This window comes from Copidosoma floridanum, unplaced genomic scaffold (assembly GCF_036245765.1).
Source record: "Copidosoma floridanum isolate Cflo_tuat_1 unplaced genomic scaffold, Cflo_Japanese_pri ptg000008l, whole genome shotgun sequence".
Taxonomy (NCBI): Eukaryota; Metazoa; Arthropoda; class Insecta; order Hymenoptera; family Encyrtidae; genus Copidosoma; species Copidosoma floridanum.
The window spans coordinates 7130689-7152023 of record NW_028321885.1 but is presented as its reverse complement, the minus strand read 5'-3'; the positions used below and the strand labels follow the sequence as shown (position 1 = coordinate 7152023).

Here is a 21335-nt window from a genome sequence, read left to right as displayed (position 1 = left end):
ATATGTTTCATTCAACAGAATTTGATCCACTAAATCGAACAGTATCCTTGTTTATACCCAAAGTGAAGAAAAATCTTGAGATATTTCAGCTCAAAGTTGTACTTATGACACGAGCTTATATGCCAGAGCATCAAAATATTAGCTTTACAGGAATTTTCTAACTAATAATGAAAAACCTGAGCAGACGAATTATGAGAAACTTGTAGAAAAATCTCCGTTTTTCTCAAACCTGCCATGTAAAATGCTGGTCATGGGGCATTTTCCAAAGATATTTGCCAAGGAAGAAGTAAAAATCAGCTTCATTTACGTCAACATACACAACTGAAACTTTCCTACTTTACTAGAGCAGCAGACAAGGGAGCTACCTTAATGAATGTAAATCGTTTTAATCGACTTTTTCTCTTGCTATTTAAATGTTCTATGACATTATTTCAGTATTATTATTAATTTCATTTTCTTAAAGTGACAAATACATTGTTGGAAGTTTTTTAATGTAAAACAATTTTACACTTAAAAAATGCTAATAATAATAAAGGTTGGACTGTTATATAAAGAGTGAGACGTATTCATTTAAAATAATTTATGAAAATTTTATTTAAAAAATTTACAAGTTTTACTTTTTTTTTATAACTCTTATGATTATGTATTATGACGTTACTATCCGTCGCTCGTATTAGCTGCTGCAGAGCCAGCGTATTTATATGTATATTTATAAAATTTGCTACTGCTTTGTAGTTACGCTTTTTTTTCTTGTACGAAGAGATCTGCCTTACGCTAGCTCCAAGGTCAGAAAAGCGTAAGAGCAAGAGGTTTTTTTATTGTGTAGCCTTTTTCGCTGACTTATACCAAGTAAAAAAGCGTAAGTGCTGTTACGGCTTTTTCTCCCGTTAACCACACGTCAAATTCTCATATTTTTGTTACTTACGGCTTTTTTTCATGGGAAGGCGAATTTCTATGAACTTTCAATTAATTATTGTTAATAAATGAAAAAAGACATTAAATTTTTATAAATGCCATTAAATTTGGCATTTCCTGACGAATCGATCGGTATAAGTAACTCATTTTTGATAAAAATGTTATTTACGGCTTTTTTTTCGTGGCAGGGCAGTAACATCTTAATGTTACAATGTCTTATGACTTGTGAAGATAAATATTCAATAATAATTTCCAGAGAAATACGATGTTGATAATATTTTTAATGCGATAAACGTCCAAGGATAAAAAAAATTAACAAAAAAAATCCAAAAACATGTATATCGAGAGAAGAATGACGAAAACTGTATTTGTTAATGTACAAAATCTTTTTAAGATAATTTTGAAATTATCATCATTATTATCATCACAGTTACCATCATAATCATCATGATTATTTTAATCATTATTATAATAAGCGTTATCCTTATTATCATTATAATGCGTGTAATTTTTATAATTATTACAATTATTATAACTATTATCATTATTTTTGCTCTCATCACAATAACAATGCTCATCTTCACCATTATTGTTGTCATCAGGGTGAATATACCTTTCTTTTTTTATTATAGTGTTGTCAGTTCAGGTGAACATAAGTTTACTACTCGGGGTACTCGACTTTTTAAAAAGGGACAAGTAAGAAGATGGGCGGCCTTTTATTACACAAAGAGAGGTAGGGACATGAATAGGCAATTTCGCTGCGAGATGATTACTTATCACCTTTACAAGGAGCATTGCGCAGTAAAAAAGCACATGTGAATATTAATAGAGGTACTTGCTTTAAAACGTCGAACTGGTGAGGACGTGAACCAGGATCTTCCTCATGCCAACTTATAAAAGTTCGTATGCTCCCTTACAATATTTGTTTTGAGTCATTTGTGTACAGTTGTGTAACTTTAAATCCGTATGGTTCAAGAAAAGTTGATGCTTTAATATTTTTATGCTTTTACTAGTTACAGAAGCGAATACTATTCAAAAAAACAAAAAAATGATTCAAATTCAGATGATAAAGTTAAAAAAAAATATACATATGTACAAAACATTCATACAAATTGTTCTAATTAACGTGTTTCAAATTATTTTTTCGATATAAATTATAAATGTTCTTTTTTGTTTATTTCACTATCCATAAATATTTTTATTGTTCAGCAGTTTATCAGAGTCAATAAAAAATTGAACACAATTGTTGTCGTATAGATGAAACGATGTTAACACTTTAGGTCAACACAATAATCTCATTAAGTAGCTTTCATTTTATGATAGACTACATTCTATAATAATTTGTTTTGATTTATAATATGTAATGCAAATATATTGCAAGAAAAAAACGAAAAAATTCATAATTTAACATAAGAATGTCAAGTTTGTCATATTAATTCTTTTGATTGAAAAATTAAAAAATATACACAAAATAGACTTATGGCTGCTAAATGCAGCACAATAAACATTATCCAAAACTGAATACATTCAAAATTTTAACATTTGTCACTTCCCTAAAATAAGCCACGTAGTACTCTAACTTACGGATACTCAAATAAAGTATGATGATTTGTAAACCAAATAGTATTGCTGATTGTTTTTATTGGGGTACCTGGATTGGACCTTAACACTCTTTTAAGGCTTTACCATAGCACTCTTTTAAAACAATTCGTCAAAATTCCAAACAAATTATCTTTATAGATGGTCCAGGAGGTTTTGGTAAAACGTTTTTATGTAAAACCATAATTTATTTCTGTACTTTTTAGAAAAAAAAAGAATTTTATAGCTCGGACAAGAATTGCTTCTATTTTATTACCGAAAGGTATAACAAGTCACAAAACTTTTAGCCTACCTTTATATTTAAGTAACATTGAAACAGTATTTTTAGAACGTAAATCAGACAAAAAAGATTGAGGAAAGTAGATGTTATAATATGGGATAAAGCATCAATGATTCCAAAGAAAGCTTTAGAAATATTAGATAAAACGTTAAAAGATTTGTGTGACAATGATTTATCTTTTGGAGAAAAAACTATATTATGAGGCGCAGAGTTCGGACAAATTTTACCGGTTTTAAGAAATAGCTTTAGATCAGCTACTATAAAAGAAACAATAAAATACTTTTGTTTGTGAAAACATTTTGAAATTAAAAAAACCAAAATCAGTGGATAAAACATTTTCTTTGTTTTTATTAGGTATAAGAGAAGGTAAAATTAATTCGTTTACAATACCATATGAATGGAAAATAAAAGACATTTGCAGTAAAATTTTTGATAAACAAAATATTTTTTCTCATAAACCGAGTTAGTTTAACATCACATAACGAATACACTTAACTATTAAACAATAAAATACTAAACATTATGGAAGGAACTGCCACGTCATTCTACCGTATTGATTACGCAACAGCAAAAGAAACAGATGAATCTGACGAAAACATAAAGTTAAATTTTCAAGTAGAGGTTTTAAATGCAATTCATGAAGGCTGACCACCTCATAAGCTAAAACTAAAAATAAATTCAGTAGTTATGTTGATCAGAAATTTAAGTATAACAGTCGGATTATGTAATGGAACTTGTCTAAGCATAAAAAAATTATTTAAGTATAATATTGAAGCTGACTTTAGTCAAGTCATAACACGCGAAAACTAAGGACAAATAGTATTTGTACCACGAATTACTTTAAATGTTGAGAATCGTTCTTGTTTATCGTTTATTTTACATAGAAAACAATCCTATTGATTTTGGCTTTATCTATGACAATAAATAAATCACAGGGCCAAACTTTAGGTTATGTAGGATTTTACTTTAAAAAAACTTTATTTTCTCATGGCCAATTATAAGTAGCTTTATTCCGATGCACAAATCCAAAGAAAATTTTCATTCCAAATGATTCTGGAAATGAACTGAAAATAAAAAGTATTGTCTGGTAGGAAATTTTTCACGCGTAACAATATATTCGTGATCAATTCCAACGTCGTCATTATACCTTCGTATTAAACATCAATGGATTCAAAAAAAAATTATTGACATAAAAATATGTATTATAAAGCACATTATAGCTTCAAAATATTAAAAACTATTTTATTTTTAGAAATAAATATTTTGAATGTAACTATTGTATTTTAAGATTAAAAGATTACTCTTTAGTAACCGAACATATGAAAATTCATACAAAAGAAAGTTATACATGTCAACATTTCGGGAAAGTAATCAAACATAGAAAAAATTATACGAAACACTTAAACGAGCGCAAATTAAAAAAAATCTGTTTATGAGATATTTGTAACAACAGTTACAAAAGAGTTCATCACTTAAAAGGCACCGCTTAACGCACAAAACAGTCACCAACAAAAATATTTTTCGACAATGTGGAAGACGATTTTTAAGAAAAGATGCTCTACAAAAACGTTTAAAATAATACAAAAATAAATAGGTAGTCAATTTAATGGATGCATTGAACTGTTTTGAAATCTCAACATACATGTATTACTTAAAATCTTATTAATTTATATACTGTTTCATTTTCAGATAACATTGTCTTAATTTTAAAGTCATTTTACAAAGTGTTAAAAAGCAAATTTATAACGTGTTACAAAAGTTTTGTTACTAATAAGTGTAATGTATAAAAAGTTAAGAAGGGGTAGAGAAGGAACTGGGCAAAAGAAAAAGGGTGGGGCAGCGTGGGAAACGGGTGAGGAAGCTTGAAAAAGGGGTGGGGCAGCGTGAGAAAGGGTGGGACAGCGTGGGGAAGGGTTGGGCAGCGTGGGAAAGGGTGGGGCAGGATAGGGAAGTAAATCTTAGAGAACAGTAAAAACAACTATATAAAATAGGAATATATATACTAGTATATATATATATATATATATATATATATATATATATATATATATATATATATATGCTAGTAGGAGTGACACCCCCCCTGCGCGCTCCACGCACTTATCCCCCACTCACAGATTGAGTAGACAAAATAACAACATTACTCGTGTAATTATCAATGAAAGCTGAGAATGAGTTCACAACAGCAGAATACGCGACTCACAAAGAAGTTGATAAAACAGATGATAACATAAACATTAATTTTCCAATAGAATTTTTAAATAATATCAGAGAAGGTCTTCCACTACACGAATGAAAATTAAAAATAAATGCTATAGTAATGTTAATAAGAAAATCAGACGGTCTTTGTAATAACACAAGATTAAAAATAACAAAATTATTTAAGTATAATATAAAAGCAGAAATAATAACGGAAGAAAAAAAAGGAAGCTAAGTTTCTATTCCTAGAATAACATTATATACTGGCACCTAATAATAATTACCTTTTGTCTTATACAGAAAACAGTTTTCTTTAGTATTAGCATTTTCTATGACTATCAACAAATTACATGGACAGAGTTTTGCTTCCTTAAAATTGTATATTAAAAAACCTTTATTCTCTTACGGACAATTATACGTTGCTTAATTAAGATGTAAGAATCCAAAAAGAATTTTTATTCAAATTGAATCCAAGAATAAATCAGAAATTAAAAATATTGTTTAGCAAGAAATAGTTCAGTAATTCAAAAATATGTAACTTTAAAGATCGTCACATTTAAACAGACATATGTTAATTTATAAGAACTATGAGAAAAAAATATGTGAAAAATAGGGAAAGGGTTTTAAAAGAACAGATAGATTAAAACGACACATTAAATGTCACAACAATAAATTAATAGAATGAATTATTGTCTTAAAAGCTTGATTGTGTTTGTCTATTTAATTATACCTGCTCCTGAATTCTGTCTTTTTGTAAATAAAGTCCTTAGTTAATCAAGAATTTTATAATCGGGTAAAGTACACATGGACCAGAAAGAGATTCCAATCGTAAAAGTTCAACCAAGTTAAACAAATAATGGTCGTTCAGAATCATATAGTGAGGAAGGGGGAGATAATAGACAGAGGGGAACCTATGAACAGTGACTTGAAAAACCCTAAAAACGAGGTATGACTTGGGTACTAAATTATATACATTTTGTAACATTTTAGATGGTAAAATATTCTAGAAATAAATATTTTTTGGGGGGAGGGGGAGCTGAGAGGGAGCGGGAGGGGGGGAGGTCACTAAAATATAATTTGATCAAAAATGACGTAAAAACATGCAAATAACTATGTGAATCGAGGGGGAGCTAAGGGGGAGCAGGGGGGGCTGAGACTCACTTTTGTCAATACAACTATATAATATAGGGAAATGTATTCACTATTAAGATGTATTATTAAATAAGGGAAAAGTTTTTGTTTGCATGTTCACAAAAGTCTTGAAAACTAACGAACGAATCAATTTTAAATTTATCAGGAAATTTGTTAAATTATTTTAAATCTCAAAGATTATTAAAATTAACAGTTACTCAAACGAATGAGCTTTTTCTTCAGCTCACAAAAAACTTATTACAAAATATCTTTGCAGGGCGTTTGGCTTTCGACCACCAGAAGTCGAGTGGTTGCGTTTGTTCGTTTTATTTCACGTCGCGTGATCTGCACTTTTAATTTTGTGATGTTACGTTAATAAGTAAAAGTTTATAGACTATCAGATGTCATGTACTACATGTGCATCAACGTAGTTTAGATGTATGTTAGAGCTGCAGCTCAATAAATTTTGATGATTTTCTCCAGCGTTTGGATTGTTACGCACGGTATCATAGCTATTTGTATGTGCACCCCCTCTTCTTTGGGTCTTCTGAAGACAATTGTAGTGGGAGAGAGCAAAGGGATAAGTAGAGAGGATGCTGAACAAAGCTCTTTCTCTCTCTGGTCGAAACCAACAAAGACGAAAGTCTTACACACGCGACGCGATCTTCTCTCGTTTTGGATAAATAAAGAAGTTAATACTAGTTACTCGGCTTTTTCTTTCGTGTGCACTCCAAGGCCATAGAATCCCACATAACAGTTTTAGTGTCAGAAGTAATATGGTTATCACGATTAAGTAAAATAAAAGTGAATTTTTTTTCGGTCTTTGTCAACGGTAAAGTATCGAATCTCGCGATTTTTGGGAAACACACATAGTGTCGTGCTGCGAAGTGAATGAGAAAATGCTACGAGAGGGATCGGGAAAATAAGGAGTTGCCAAAGTACAGAGAAAAGCAACTTTATATGAAGAACCAAGGCACAAGAATACCCAGGACTACAATAGTAGATTGAGAAAACAAGGATGTAAAGGGTTAATGTTGCCATAGTTCTACCCAGAAACAAAAGGTAACTACTTAAGATTATAAATAAACGAATATATTTATGCTGTCCCAGGGCTTCTGTTAAAATTTTAGTGCGATAAAAGTTTATTTTTGTTGTTGAATTCATTTTGCGTTCGGTATCCTCCTCATAACATCGGCGGCACGTCACTAGAGTAATTTATCGTGTATCAGAAAGATTTTGGATCGTGAAGAAAATTGATCGGGTTGAAAGCGAGAAAATAAAAAATGAATAAATCATAATGAAATTAGTCCCGTAATAAAAGTTAAAATAAAACGGGCTCACCATCGTAAAGTAACGCAAAGAATTGTACAGAAATTTATTAGTATTTAAGCACTCCCATACAGGCAGGAAAGAAAGGATAAAGGAAAAGCATAGTAGAGTACCTACGATGAAAAATTTCGACGGAGTACAAAGAAACGCAATAAGTGTTAGGAAGGACGAAATTCTCTTGTATCCGGAAAACGAGTCAGAGTCAGAAATGTTGACCGTAATTTTGGAGCATAGCCCAAAAATCCAAAACGATAAGTGAAAAATGAGCAAAAAGCAGTACCTTTTAATGTTAAAATTTTTTAAAAAAATATAACCAAGTATTGTTAATGAAAAAGTCACCTCAACGACTGTATTAACAGCAGGGCCGAGTTCGGAAAATATTTTAATATGGGTAATACCGTGGGAGGTGAGTCGTTTTAAAAAGACGCGAGATGTGGGTCCAGAAAGATAATAAGCGTTCATACGAGGGACAGGGCAGTACACGCGAGAAACACACTCAGAAATTTCAATACTCAACAAAAAGCACAACAAAACTCACCACAGATTTCTGAAGTGCTTGGCAGAAGGATACGGGAAATTTGCACGTATCCAGCAATGAGGTGATTCGAAACTTTCGATAAACTGGCAAAGGTACGAAACCAAAGTGCAGGATGCCAACAAATGGCACCATTATTTAATTTTCTCTTACAGAGCAATAATATAAATGGGGAATTTCTTTTACACGAACACTATTCAGTTCAACCAGGTATGGTACGTACTAGCCCCATAGTACACCAGCAAGCCTAATAATTCGAATGCACACAACATACTAGCTCGTGTAAATAGCGCATCGGGAGGCATCCCAATATTTTAAGGGGGCCTAATTTACTTCCCGCTATTAAAAAAGATAGCGAAAACAACAATTCTGCGGCCATATAAAAAATATTTTATAGGAACATTAGAAAATAAATTAAAGGGTATAGCTGCAGAGTAGTTTCATGCGCAACTTTCACTATTTAATAAAGTCAATGAATTTTTACTAGCACTCTCACGACGATTTGAAAGCATGGGGGGCACGGAGACGCTATTAGCAGAGTTGAAAATGTTAACACATACCTAAGTTAATCGATTGCACAATACTGCAGTCGGGCACAAAGATAATGTAATAGAATCATGATGACCCATGATTCAAATCCACGCCTAGGGGGAATGGAGAAGACAATACGGAAAAAAATTCGGATAAGGAAGCGGCTAAGCAATTTGTGTACGGCCTCGGGGCACCATGGAGTTGTAATGTAGCTAGACTTAGGCCGGCAACGATAGAGGAAACTATAGAAGCAGCCACAAGCGACGACAATGAGATAGGTTTGCGTAATACGGGACAAAGACCGTACAATTCCTATGCATCACAGTAAAGTTATCACCGAGATAAAAGGTATTAAAAAATGGGTGCATTAGCAATCCATGATGCACCAATGGAAAGCACTGACACAGAGTACGTAGTGAGTGGGTTTGACGAAGACGATAAATGGTGTTCATATTGTAGAGTACACTACAGACACTCTACTAAAGAACGCAAAAAGCTGTATGAAAATGCACTTACTGGAAAATAACCACACCCCGATAAATCACATGACGAACAGTGCGAGGAGTCTGCCGTAGCGGGAAACAAGAGCGGAACTGCGTATAATAACTCATCTCAAGTTACGCGGTAAAATAGCGTCAACTTCAATGGGAATAATAAATATTATCAACAGTAAAAAAAGTATGAGGATGATGGCTACAGGCAACCCAATAATAATAACTATAATAATAATAACTAAAAAAATATTAAATAATAACCATAATAACAACAATGATAACCACCCTTACTTCAGCCAACGGCCATAACATGGTTATGCAGGTAATTATAATGGGCAAAACGGAGCGAATCAAAATTTAAATAATAAAAACAGTCATAATAATGCAAATGTGGGTAATGGTTATAGAGGGCAGAATCAATATCAAACAGGTTATAATAACTAGGGCCAACAACGAGAATACGAGGCCACAACGCATTCTAGGAAAGAGTCTCAAGACGCAAAAATAAGTGAGGGAAATTTAAACTCCAACCATGCTCGATATGCTTCCCAGACATCGAGCATTCAGCATTGGACAATAAGGTGATAAACTCGCTCAGTGGTAGAGGGGCAGTAGGCATACGTGTAGACAACAAAGCGCACGAAGGTGCATGCATATGGCAGGTAAATAAGTCCTATGAAAAATCTTGAACTTATACTGACCCGGCAATTGAACCCATCTAGCTAGCTAGCCATCTAGTTCTTTAAATGAAAACAACCAAGATAAAGTGACATAATCTGTTCTAATGACAAATTCCTCTTCGTTTAAGTAACAACAAGAATGTTTTACTGATTCAACAATTGCCTACAACTTCCTACAAATAATACAAAAATTTTTTTCCGATGAACTGTACACTCAACTATAATAAACTATAACTCTTTTCTTACCCTCTTGATTATGAGATCAAACTGAACCAATACTATGATTTGATGCGTCGATATCTGAAATAAACGTACAATCTAATTTAAGACAAGCCAACATGAGAGGAGATGTAAGAACGTTATTCAATGTTAGAAATACTTTCTGACTTTTTTTAGACCATTAAAACTGCTCGTTTTTTCAAGGCAAACTATGGAGAGGTCTAACAATATCTAAAAAGCATTTGATAAACTGTCTATAATGCGAGCAAAATCCTAAAAACTGACGTACATTTCTTTTTATTCTTGAAATCGGCCATTTCAAAACAGTTTTAATCTTTTCTGGATCAGTCTTCTTTTTTTCTATTGATACAATATGAACTAAAAATTTATTTCTCTTTTTAACAAATTACACTTATTTTTGTTCATTCGTAGATTAGCTTTTCGAAATTGAAGAAACACCGTCTCTAGCTTAACTAACACTTCTTTAAAGAGGTCTGCTAATACTATGATGTCATCTAAATAAACTAAGCAGATTTTGTCCAACAATTCTTTAAGTTTTTCTACCATAAGTCGTTTAAAAGTCACTGGTGCAATACATAATCCAAATGGCATGACTTTGAATTACCACAACCTTTGTTTAACCAAGACAGCTTTGATTACTCTATTGTCATTCTTGGTTTTTACTTGCCAGTAGCCACTCTTCAAATCTTGAGTAGAGAATTACGATTTCCCTGATAATTTATTTAATGTATCATCAGATTGTGGTAGAAAATATGAATCTTTAGTCGTTCTTGCATTTAATTTTTAAGACTCAACACAAAATCTTGTAGAACCATTTTTCTTTTATTTTAAAACGACTAGAGAACACCAGAAATTTTATGATCTTTCGATAACTCCTTTCTTCATTTGTGTTATAAAAGTGTCAACTTCTTTTTGTTTATGAGTAGGGAGTCTTTTTAGTAGCTGTTCTTTGGTCTTGTTCCTTTCTCCAAGAGTATCTCATGCTCGACCAAATCGTATTTTCTTAAGACATTGTCATCTTTAAAAATATCTACATATTTAATTAAAAAATCAGCAAACTTTGACTCCAGGGAATAATCTTATTCTTCAGAATTTTGCTAAAAAAACCCTGTAAATTAACTGGAGCGATGTCATGTGGGTTGATAATCCGTCGAATAAAAGCAACATTTTTATCTAGCGAGTATATATGTTCTTAAATATTAATTTATGAATTTTTTTTGTTAAACCTATCCTATGAAAGAAATCACTTCCAACAATAGAATCATCAACCATATCCACTACATACATGAACATTTAAACCTTGCGTTTTCCTAGAACTACAAATGCTTAAGCCTCCAACGTTACAGGAATATCCTCACCTGTTGGATACTTTAGTGTCACAGTATTAATGGAAATTTTTATATCCACTTAATTCACAAATATTAAATTCAAAAAAAATATGTCAACACCAGAATCCAATACAAAATTACAAATTTCATTACTTAATGTACTTTAAAACATAAATTTACCGGAATTCTCATTAATCGTTCTGTTTTTGAAGTCTGAATGTAAAAGAGCTGGCTTGCTTACTGTTAAACTTGCTCCTGGAAGTGCAACGAAACTTAGTTTTTCTGTCGATTGAACGCATGCAGGTTAGGACAACTGCACTTCACGTGGCTCTTCTTACCACAATTTTAGCACTAAACATTGGTGAAATTCGAGGGTTTTCTTTCTTGACTTATTCCTGGATTAAAATTCGATTGTACTGTAACAACTTTATTCCCCTGGAGTCTTATATCTTCTTCAAAAATTTCATTCACCTTAATTGCCGAAGAGCAACTGTCAAAAATTCAATTCTGTTTAATTAAAGCATTTCCTTTACTAAATTATAAGCAATCTCAAAAATCATCTATGAAGAAGTAATTTTATTTTGAGTAGTAAACGGACCCTCAAGGTGAACTACTAAACTTTGCTTTTGTAAATCAGCAACCAAACTTAAAAAAATCTTCATCGAACTTATGTTTTCTATTCTGTAGTAAAGAATAATATGTCACTGCTAAATATTTTTCCCCAAAACGAACCTTAAGTTTGAAAGTTAAACCCAACAGTTCCTCTAACTCTGAAAAATTATTAAGCACTTATCTTGCCTTTCCACGTAAGAATTAAATTAAAGCAACCTCTTTCCTGTTATCATTCTAACCATTTAACTAAGCCATCAGACTAAATTAATTATAGAAATCTCCAAACAGATAACTACCGTCATAATTGTCCACCTGGATATTAAAAGGTGGGAATGAGCCTGTCACTAAACCATTCGAAAGAGATTGCTTAAATGATGCATGTTAAGTCGGTAAAGCTTGTGTTGACTGTGATGATTATAGTGGTTGTGGCAAAAATTTTTCAGCAATACTTACCCGGCTTATGCCACGGATATGTTGACCATGAGAAGTCATGTTTTTCCTGTGTCGTAACTATCTTTCATTTAAAAGGTAGTACTGTTCGGCCAAAAGTGTATTTCGCTTAGTTAGTAGACTCACACTCATCTGGCAAACATCAGAAAGAGTTGATCTCAACCACTGGAGTGTTCCCTTATGAATCTCCTGTTGTTTGCATAGTGTGTCCTTCATTTCCTGCAGTTCGTTGTCGAGCTGAACCTGCATATCGTCACGATTTTTCTGCAGCTAAAATAGCTCACTTTTGAATTTCACTATTGTTTATCCCGAGTTTTCACTATTTGCCTTTTATTTTTTAGCTGGTTTTCTAAATCCAGACACCGCTATTTGGATTATTCCAGCTGTCGCTTCATTGCTTCAGTCTTTTCTGTTAGTGTGTATCTGATGCAGGGTTCCTTTAACCTCGAAACTCATGACTTTCGGATCCTGGACGAGCCCGCAGAATTAATACACTTACCAGCAACAATTAAAACATGTTACTTAACAAAACTTAACTAAACTTTATTAGTAGAAGTGAACAGACGTAATCAGCTCGGGGTAACAATCTAGACTAACTACTATTTTTTTATAAACAATAACACTTAGCAATGCATAGTAATATTGTTGATCGCATGGAAGCTCATACTTTCCACGAATATTTTTAACCGTGTACTCAACATTACCCTTCTTCTTTCAGATTGTCGTCCTGACAATCACAAAACTTATTTCCATACAGTATTGTAAAATATCACATTTATGTTTTTCCGTTGTAGCTACAGAATATCAATATAGCTCCAGGATATAGAATGACTCTGCTTGACCCTTTTTCCAAGTTATATAGTACATTGCATCTAATTGTAAATCCAACTATATCAAAATTTTCTTTTTACAGCTGTGATATTGACTATCGTCGAAATTCACTATAAGAAGAATCATACAAAAAAATTCAAAAAAATGTTTCTCAAAATGGTTTCCTCAACTCGGAACGAAATGTATACTAACTAATAAAAAATAAGTATTCAAAAAAAAACGGCTCATTTTAGGGCCAACACACCACTGTTCACTCAACGAAAGGAATTTAAAACGAGAATTTTCTGCATTTTAAGTTGTATAAAAGTATCTAGACAAGCCTTTTATTGGGATTATGCCTCTACCACGTGACCTCAGTATATATATGACTAATATAGAGGCGAAATAACACAGGTCTTATGAGAGGAATCTTGTTTTTATTTTTTTTCGCATTGAAAAAGATATTGAGCTTAAAAAGATTGTTAATTCCATGTTACTGACATAATGAGAGTTACGTAGTTATTTTTTTCCTTTGGTGAATTCGTTCATGAAGGTTGAAACAGCGTTTTGAACGTATACGGAGTGCCGTTTAACCCTACTTTGAGCTGTTTGTTTACCTCTGAGCATCAGCAGCAGTGGCGCAGCAGCAGCAACAGCTGAAACAAACAGCTCAAAGTAGGGTTAAACGGCACTCCGTATACGTTCAAAACGCTGTTTCAACCTTCATGAATGAATTCACCAAAGGAAAAAAATAACTACGTAACTCTCATTATGTCAGTAACATGGAATTAACAATCTTTTTAAGCTCAATATCTTTTTCAATGCGAAAAAAAATAAAAACAAGATTCCTCCCATAAGACCTGTGTTATTTCGCCTCTATATTAGTCATATATATACTGAGGTCACGAGGTAGAGGCATAATGCCAATAGTTACAACGGACGCGTCAGATTACGCAATAGAGGCAATATTAAGCTAAGGCGAATTAAGGAAAGATAGACTGCGTGAATGCTTCACGATGCCTCTGAGGGAGCGAGTTACGCTACCCAACGTATGAAAAGGAGCTAATAGCCATAGTGTTCGCAAAAGAACCGTTTCAGCCGTACTTATTTTGATGCAAATTTACAGTGGTCACTGATCATAAACCACTAACCACATTATCAAACGTCAAAGAAGCCCGACATAAGATTTAACAGGCTGAAAGTGAAACTACGAGGCTACGAGTTTGACGCAGTATATCGGCCAGGCATTTCAAACAAAACACCTGACTCACTCTCTCGAAATCCAGTCATAGGAAAGGGCGAAGTGAACCCTAAGCGACCACGCCAAGAACTGTATCAGCTGGCGGACAAACAGGAGAAAGAAGAACTAGCCGATAGCGATGGGTCTCCGGCGTGCATTTTTAAAATACGAGCAATCCATAAACGGCGTATTCAGAAAAATAACAAAACAAAAAAAATTATTTACTTTAACTCAGAGGATTCAGAAAAGAAAGTACAGAAGAAAAAACAAAATTTTGATGGATGGAATAGAAATAAACGTGATATGAGAACAAACGGCAAGGCTATTGGTACAGGAATCTGAATCCGAGAAAAAAGTAGAAATAAACCAAAAATTACGCAAAAAAATAAGAAAAACACTAAAAAAACACGGTCACCCCAAAATGAATATTATAGTAAGCAATTTAAAAACAGAAACAGACACGGATGCAACGGATTAAATCATTTCACAGGGGCCGATGAACGATGGATTAGCTTACATACGAAGGGAGGACCGAATGCAACACATGATAAAATCAACAAACACACCAGAGATCGAGAAGAATGTGGTCATACCAAAGAGACGAAAAACTCGTAAGCGTCAGTTAGATACACTTACGAGAAAGTAAGCACCGTTTTTTATTACAGAACGCAACGAGAGACCGTTAAAGGATATAATTGTTGCAAATTGCAAAACACCAGTAATAATAAATAGTGAATAAGGAAATCACGGTACGGGACTCAATGATTAGGGCTGGTAGCTGATACAAGCAAGCTTGGCGCCTGAAGAAGCGAAGAAAGAGAAAGGTAATGAAAAAATGATGGATACCCGAGAATTAACAGAAGCAGACTAGGTAACGCGAGAAAAGGTGTTTTCGAAGGCATAGGCGTCAAAGTATCGGAGAGAGCCGATCAAGCACGAGAGAGATCGAAGGAAAAATAGAGTGAAGGAGAACGACCACAGTACGAGCATACAGCAAATAAGCCGCTCACTTGCGGTACTAATAAATATAATAAAAGGGTGCAAGGAAAAAGCAATTATTGAAGGGACAGAATGAAAGTAAGCACGACATAGGAATAGAATGTATAGGTCCAAATACATCAGATGATAAAGAAAAAATGGCAAGACCGATCACTACTGCAGGAAATGATCCTAATGCCTAAGGAATAACGGACGGAAAATTAGGTTACATTATAAAAGAACCAGGATTTAGAAGGAAAGTAAAAACGACAAGTACACTTGCAGCAGTACTAATCGAGGAAAGAAAGCGAAAGTTAAGCAGGAGACAGCTGAATACATTAAACAGATGAAAGCCGAATTTTTTGATTATGCCGCTAATAACGAGCCCGTCGAAAAAAGTAGTAATAGCTAATTGTGACACACCACAAACATCGAATAGTACAACGGCACAAAATACAGAAGAAGAAGAACGCAGATCAGCAAAGTCCTCAGGAAGCATAGAAACAAACTTCACTCCAACAACAGAGGTGGGCCAGGAACCGGATGTACACGATTTGCTGGAGAGAAGATCAGACGAACTGTGGGCGCAAGTTATGATCGACGTAGGCAGGCGAGATGTAGAGGGAAGGCTGGTAATGAGGATTGACGTGTGAGAGCCCAACGAAAACAAAAGAAACAGACTCAACGTTGCTAAAATTTGTCACAAAATTAATGAACGAAAAATGTAACAAAAAAATGTATAATAAAAATAATAATAATAAGAATTATGTAACAATAATGATAACAGTAACAGTAATATAATAAACAGGTTGTGGTACCAAAACAAGAACGAAGCGCTGCAATCTACGAGAAATAAAATAACACGTACAAACATCACAAAAATTAAGCTGCAAGAATGGAATATGCAGGGTCAAATAGATGAAAAAAAGAATGAAATAAATCAAAAGGAAGAAAAGAGTCCAAAAAAAAAGTCGATTAGATTTTAGGTATCGCCAACTTATTGTCGTTATTGCTGGATACCCTGATCCCCTAAAGCAATTACATCCACGGCGTTTAAAGACCACCACTTCCTTTCTCGAAGATAACTTAAAAACACCTTACTACTCTCAAAAATTCCATGATAATCATGCCGGCATGGACCTCGAGCAATCGAAAGCGATTCTCGTATCCTGATTGAAGCCCACGGACTGCGAAGTGAACTCCCTTAGCTGGCGCTATCCGGGAAAATATAAAGCAATCAACGGATTGGAATCTACAAAAAAACCAACGTAACGGATTATCCGGACGCTAAGATGACGATAGAGAAGTAACCAGCAACGCTGCTAAAAACAACACCAACAACTTCTGCTGAAATAAACTCACCTAGCACCTCAGGGCGTGGGACACAACAAAGATCCGGGGAAATTGCGGTGGCTGCCAACTACCAGAGTAATGTAGCAAAAAAAAAAAAAAAAAAAAGAATCAGAAAGGTAGTTAAATAGTCACCCACTGGGGCAAACATAGTGGCTACGGCACGCAAAGTAAAGTGTACGAATCGACAAAAAGCCGCAATACAAGCTAGCAAAAATGGAGAGAAGAAAGTGGAAAGCAATAGGCACTAGTACCATCGTATTATTGAAACCAATAAGGCTAAATCATAATTCCCTTTCCGCGCATGAAGGGAGGGGGAGAATTTTATGAACAAGAAATTGGACTGACTAATGTAAGCCAATTGAGCTTCTGGCACAAGATTGACAATCTTTCCGGACTCGCGTTTGATGGAATATTATAATAATTTGATATATTGATGAAGTGTACTTATTGAATTACCGAAGAGAATAAAGAAATATAAAAGAAAAACAACAAATTAGAAAAAAAACAATGAATTAAAAAAAAAAAGTAACAACAAAGTGAAAAAAAAATGAAGCACACGGCATCAAGGAAACGTAGCCGTAGAAGGAGAGCGAGGAATAAATATATGTATACTGAATAGCGTATGCCACAACATAAGATAAGAAATAAACATCAGTAAAGAGAGTGCGACAATTTCAGCTGAAAATAAGCACACGGTTCTTGAAAGGTATAATGCATGGGTCACGTCATATTCGAGTAAATTACCTTCCAGGTACATACAACACAATAAACATAACACGAACACTACTCTATCACAAACATACAAATCAAGAAGGAAATTACCACCGAGGACGTCGGCATCGCGGCCTCGGACGTGTCACATACTGTATCACAGCTACACGTGCGTGCACCCCCTCTTCCTAGGGGCTACTAAAGACGATTGTAGTGGAAGAGAGCAGAGAGATAAGTAGATAGGATACTGGAAGGAGCTCTCTCTCTCTAGTTAGAACCAACAAGGACGAAGGTCTCACACACGTGACGCGCTCTTCTCTTGTTTAAGATAAATAAAAGAAGTTGATACTAGTTCCTCGGCTTTTTACTTCATGCGCACCCCAAAGCCATAGAATCCTACGAAACAGAATAATCCTTAAAAAATTTCTTATCTTACTGTTACGTTAGAATAATTATTTGATAACATGTGTACAAACATTTTAGAAATTTGTAATCCAGTCTTCCCAACTTGACAGAAGATAACTACTTATCATTTCTAAATTTTCTTATGTTTACCGGATGATAATCAACAGGATTAACATAATAATTTTAAAATGCGTGAAATTAAAGTAAAAAATCGAACCTATGGAATCTGTTCGGTAAAAAACTTTAATAAAAACTTTACAGAAGAAAGCTTTTTTTTCTTTTTTCTCGAATTTTGGAATAACGTTGCATCTCTTACTTGATTAAGTATAAATTTTGAGTGAAATTGTTTTTTATATCAAGACGGAACTGTGTTTTATCTTTAAGTTGAGTAATTTTTGCGAAAATTTCCAATCTATTCAATTTTAACCAAGAAGTAGGTGGCATTTGCCAATATTCTATAATAGTATGAATTGATGGTTTCTCAAATAATCCTTTTTTTTATTTACAAGATATCCTTACGAGTTTATAACTTTAACCGTAAAGTAGGTATTCTCGTCAGCGTCATGCTGCTTCCCTGAAATTTATACATATTCTCTCATTATTGTTTCAAATTTTTTATCTAAATATTCGTTGTAAACATCACATTTTTTAATTTGAACATATGCTGTGCATCTAACATTAGATATAAAGTATTAAATGTACTTTATGCTTCGAATAGATGCACAGTACACAACTTTCGCGTGACATGTGTTTCATGAAATACAACTAACAAACTGATACAACTTCCTAACTTATTAATCATGATCAAGTTTTCATTTTTTGTTCTGTTAAGATGATTTTTAGACGTATTATTGTTATTTATTTTTCCCATAACGATTGTTTTTTCTTCATCATTCTTACGTTAGCTAAATATCTGGAAAAACTTTCACCGATTTTAAGGTCCATAAGTCAAATTTTTATTAATAAATTCTCTAGTCTTTTATTGTTTAGATTACTTTATCAGATGTGTACATAAGTTAAAGTAATAAATCTAAAAATTAGGCCAAATACGCTTAAATTGGTGCAGTAGGATTAATGGGATTTTTGTATTTAGTTTGTAACACCGTCCAGAAATTTTGTGAACATAGTTATTTTACGCATTTGGAAATAATTCAAAATTTTCTTATTATATTTATCTGGGATTTTCCACATATAATAACAACAATATCAACATATTTTTAGTCTTCTCTTCATTTTCAAATCGTTAAGCAATATTTGGGGCACTGTTGTTTATTGCCATTGAGAAAATACTAGAGTAATAAACTCTGAAAATTTTTCCATATGTTTTAACGTGTTTTGCCAGTGAGTTTGTTCAGACAAATTTTTAATAGGGTTTTCGTAACATTTTGGGACCATGTTTTGAAAACAGTTAATTTTTAGTCTACTTTTTACGGTAAATATACATTTTCAAAATGCTATTTTTCAACTGGAATTATTTTTAAAAGTGCTAGTATAAAAACATGATATTCAAGGCTTTTACAGCTCTAAGTACATGTATAATTAAAGAACATCGTTTATAAATATATGTAGTAGCCAATAAATATTACCTCTGTTATGTAATTGTGACGGCTTGCTGTGAAAATATGTTTCACTGTGGCACCATGGGATTTATTAGAAGAAATTACTCCTCTTTGGTTAAAATGAAAATTTTTTTGCGGTTTGGTTATACTTGACACGCGAGAATTAAATTTGACATTGTTACAACCATTTTCTGTTTTGACCAATAAGCTTGGTGGTGGTTTCAAGTGGCCTTTCAATTGATCTCGATTTGGAGAGCTGGCGATCACCTACAACAAAAATAGCTTAAAGAGAAATGTTTTAGATGAAGGGTTATAAAAAATTAAATAAATTATTTCCTCCTAATGAGTACTATTTTGTTACTATAAGATAAGTAGTGAATTTCGTATGTTTCAGTTTTTAATTTTCAATAAACAACTAAGGATCATATTTTTCATTACTATCCAGCTTTTTAATTAAAAAAAGGATAATTGCATGTTTTCAATATTGAGTTTCTTAAAATACATATTATTCTAATAATTTTAGGTGCAAGATGTACTGTTTTTTCTGGTATCAAAAATTGTAATTTCTCGTAAATCAACAGTTTATACTATATCTTCGTCTAAAAACGTTTCTTTGCTGATTTCAGAGACAAAATCATAACAATTCTCCTAGATAAAAACTCTCATTCTTTGCTTATAGAAAAGTACTTTGCCATAATCTGCATGTTTCCCACGTTTGCCTATGACTCAAGAGGCAATTTCTATACAGATGAGTCAAAAAAAAGTTTTTTAGTAGGTAAATAATCTTAGCTTTATCTGGGAGATTAAATTTTACCCTACACTATGAAATCATAGGAAAAACGTCATACTTCGAATAAGATAGGTGAAAAATCGTATCCACTACACAAGACGTAAGTACGGCATTGACTCCCACGTGCTTGCCTCCTCCGCCTTCGGCTTGGAAAATAATGCCATAATTTTGCCCCTTCTGTTCTTTTAGTGCCTATGATATTGACAAAATAATAATTCTTTTCCCCACAAAAAAGTAAAAAATTAAATTTTGTAACTGGTGCCGTATATGACAAGCATTTAAAATAGTCAAGTTTTATAAAACCTTCATCAGCGCTATCTTTCAAATATCTTCCTTTAAAACACCTTCAAAAGAAGATTTGATTAAAATATAAAAATTTATTATATATTTTGTATAAAATATTCAACAAAAAATTGTAATAGTTTAATGAAAGAGTATCAATAGTGTTGGCTTTTAATCGGGCTCTCAAATTTTAATCGAGGCTTTCAAGAAATCGACCACCAAGGGCAGCATTGTGCTCGGTTTACCTCTTTTATCATTCATTAATAGCTACGTACATTAAATTATAAGTATGAAAGATAACTACATTATTACACAGTTATCCTTAATAGGTAAAAGAGGAAACAGCCAAGAACAATTTTGCTCTACAGTAATCCTTTTTTTGATACTGATACTCTCATTCCATTAAGTTTTTTTTTGTTAGAGAAATGATCGCAAAATTTTTTTATAAAGAACAATCGTTTCGTTTTTTTTTTTTTTTAGTAAAGTGGCTTCGCTTTCTTAGCCAAAGGCTTTACCTCCTGGACCCCATACAACCTTTGATGCGAAGCTTTGGTTAATGAAAAAAAATGTCTACTTGTATTAAAAAAACTCTGTCCATCTTACCGACCACACTTTTAAACTTGTATTATTTTTTTAAGATAAAGTCACTCTATATTTTCAATAAATTATGTAATAGACGAGTTCCCATTTTTCTTCGTAAGATTTCAATTAATTAAAACAAATACAAGTATAATTTTTGACTTATATTGAAAACACGTAAAAGAAAGAACGTGTTTAAGAGAGATGCTGCAACAAAAGCAATAAATAAATAAAAAGTCAAAAAAATTAAAACGAAGCTTAAAAATAATGTAACTGACGAAAAAGTAAAAAAATAAAGTGGAACA

At 33.0% G+C, this 21335-nt stretch overlaps 1 protein-coding gene across 4 annotated transcripts in view; it reads right to left on the bottom strand.

Moving 5' to 3' along the window:
- Asx (transcriptional regulator additional sex combs) overlaps window positions 1–21335 on the bottom strand; it is a 422683-nt gene that overhangs the window by 53875 nt on the left and 347473 nt on the right. For 2 of the 4 annotated variants that reach the window (XM_089589205.1, XM_089589206.1), the window contains one exon: window positions 19407–19646. In XM_089589205.1, the coding sequence (XP_089445331.1) occupies window positions 19407–19646 (240 nt within the window). Of the gene's footprint in view, window positions 1–19406; window positions 19662–21335 lie in introns of those variants that run through there. The other 2 variants (XM_089589208.1, XM_089589207.1) reach the window with 2 other exon arrangements.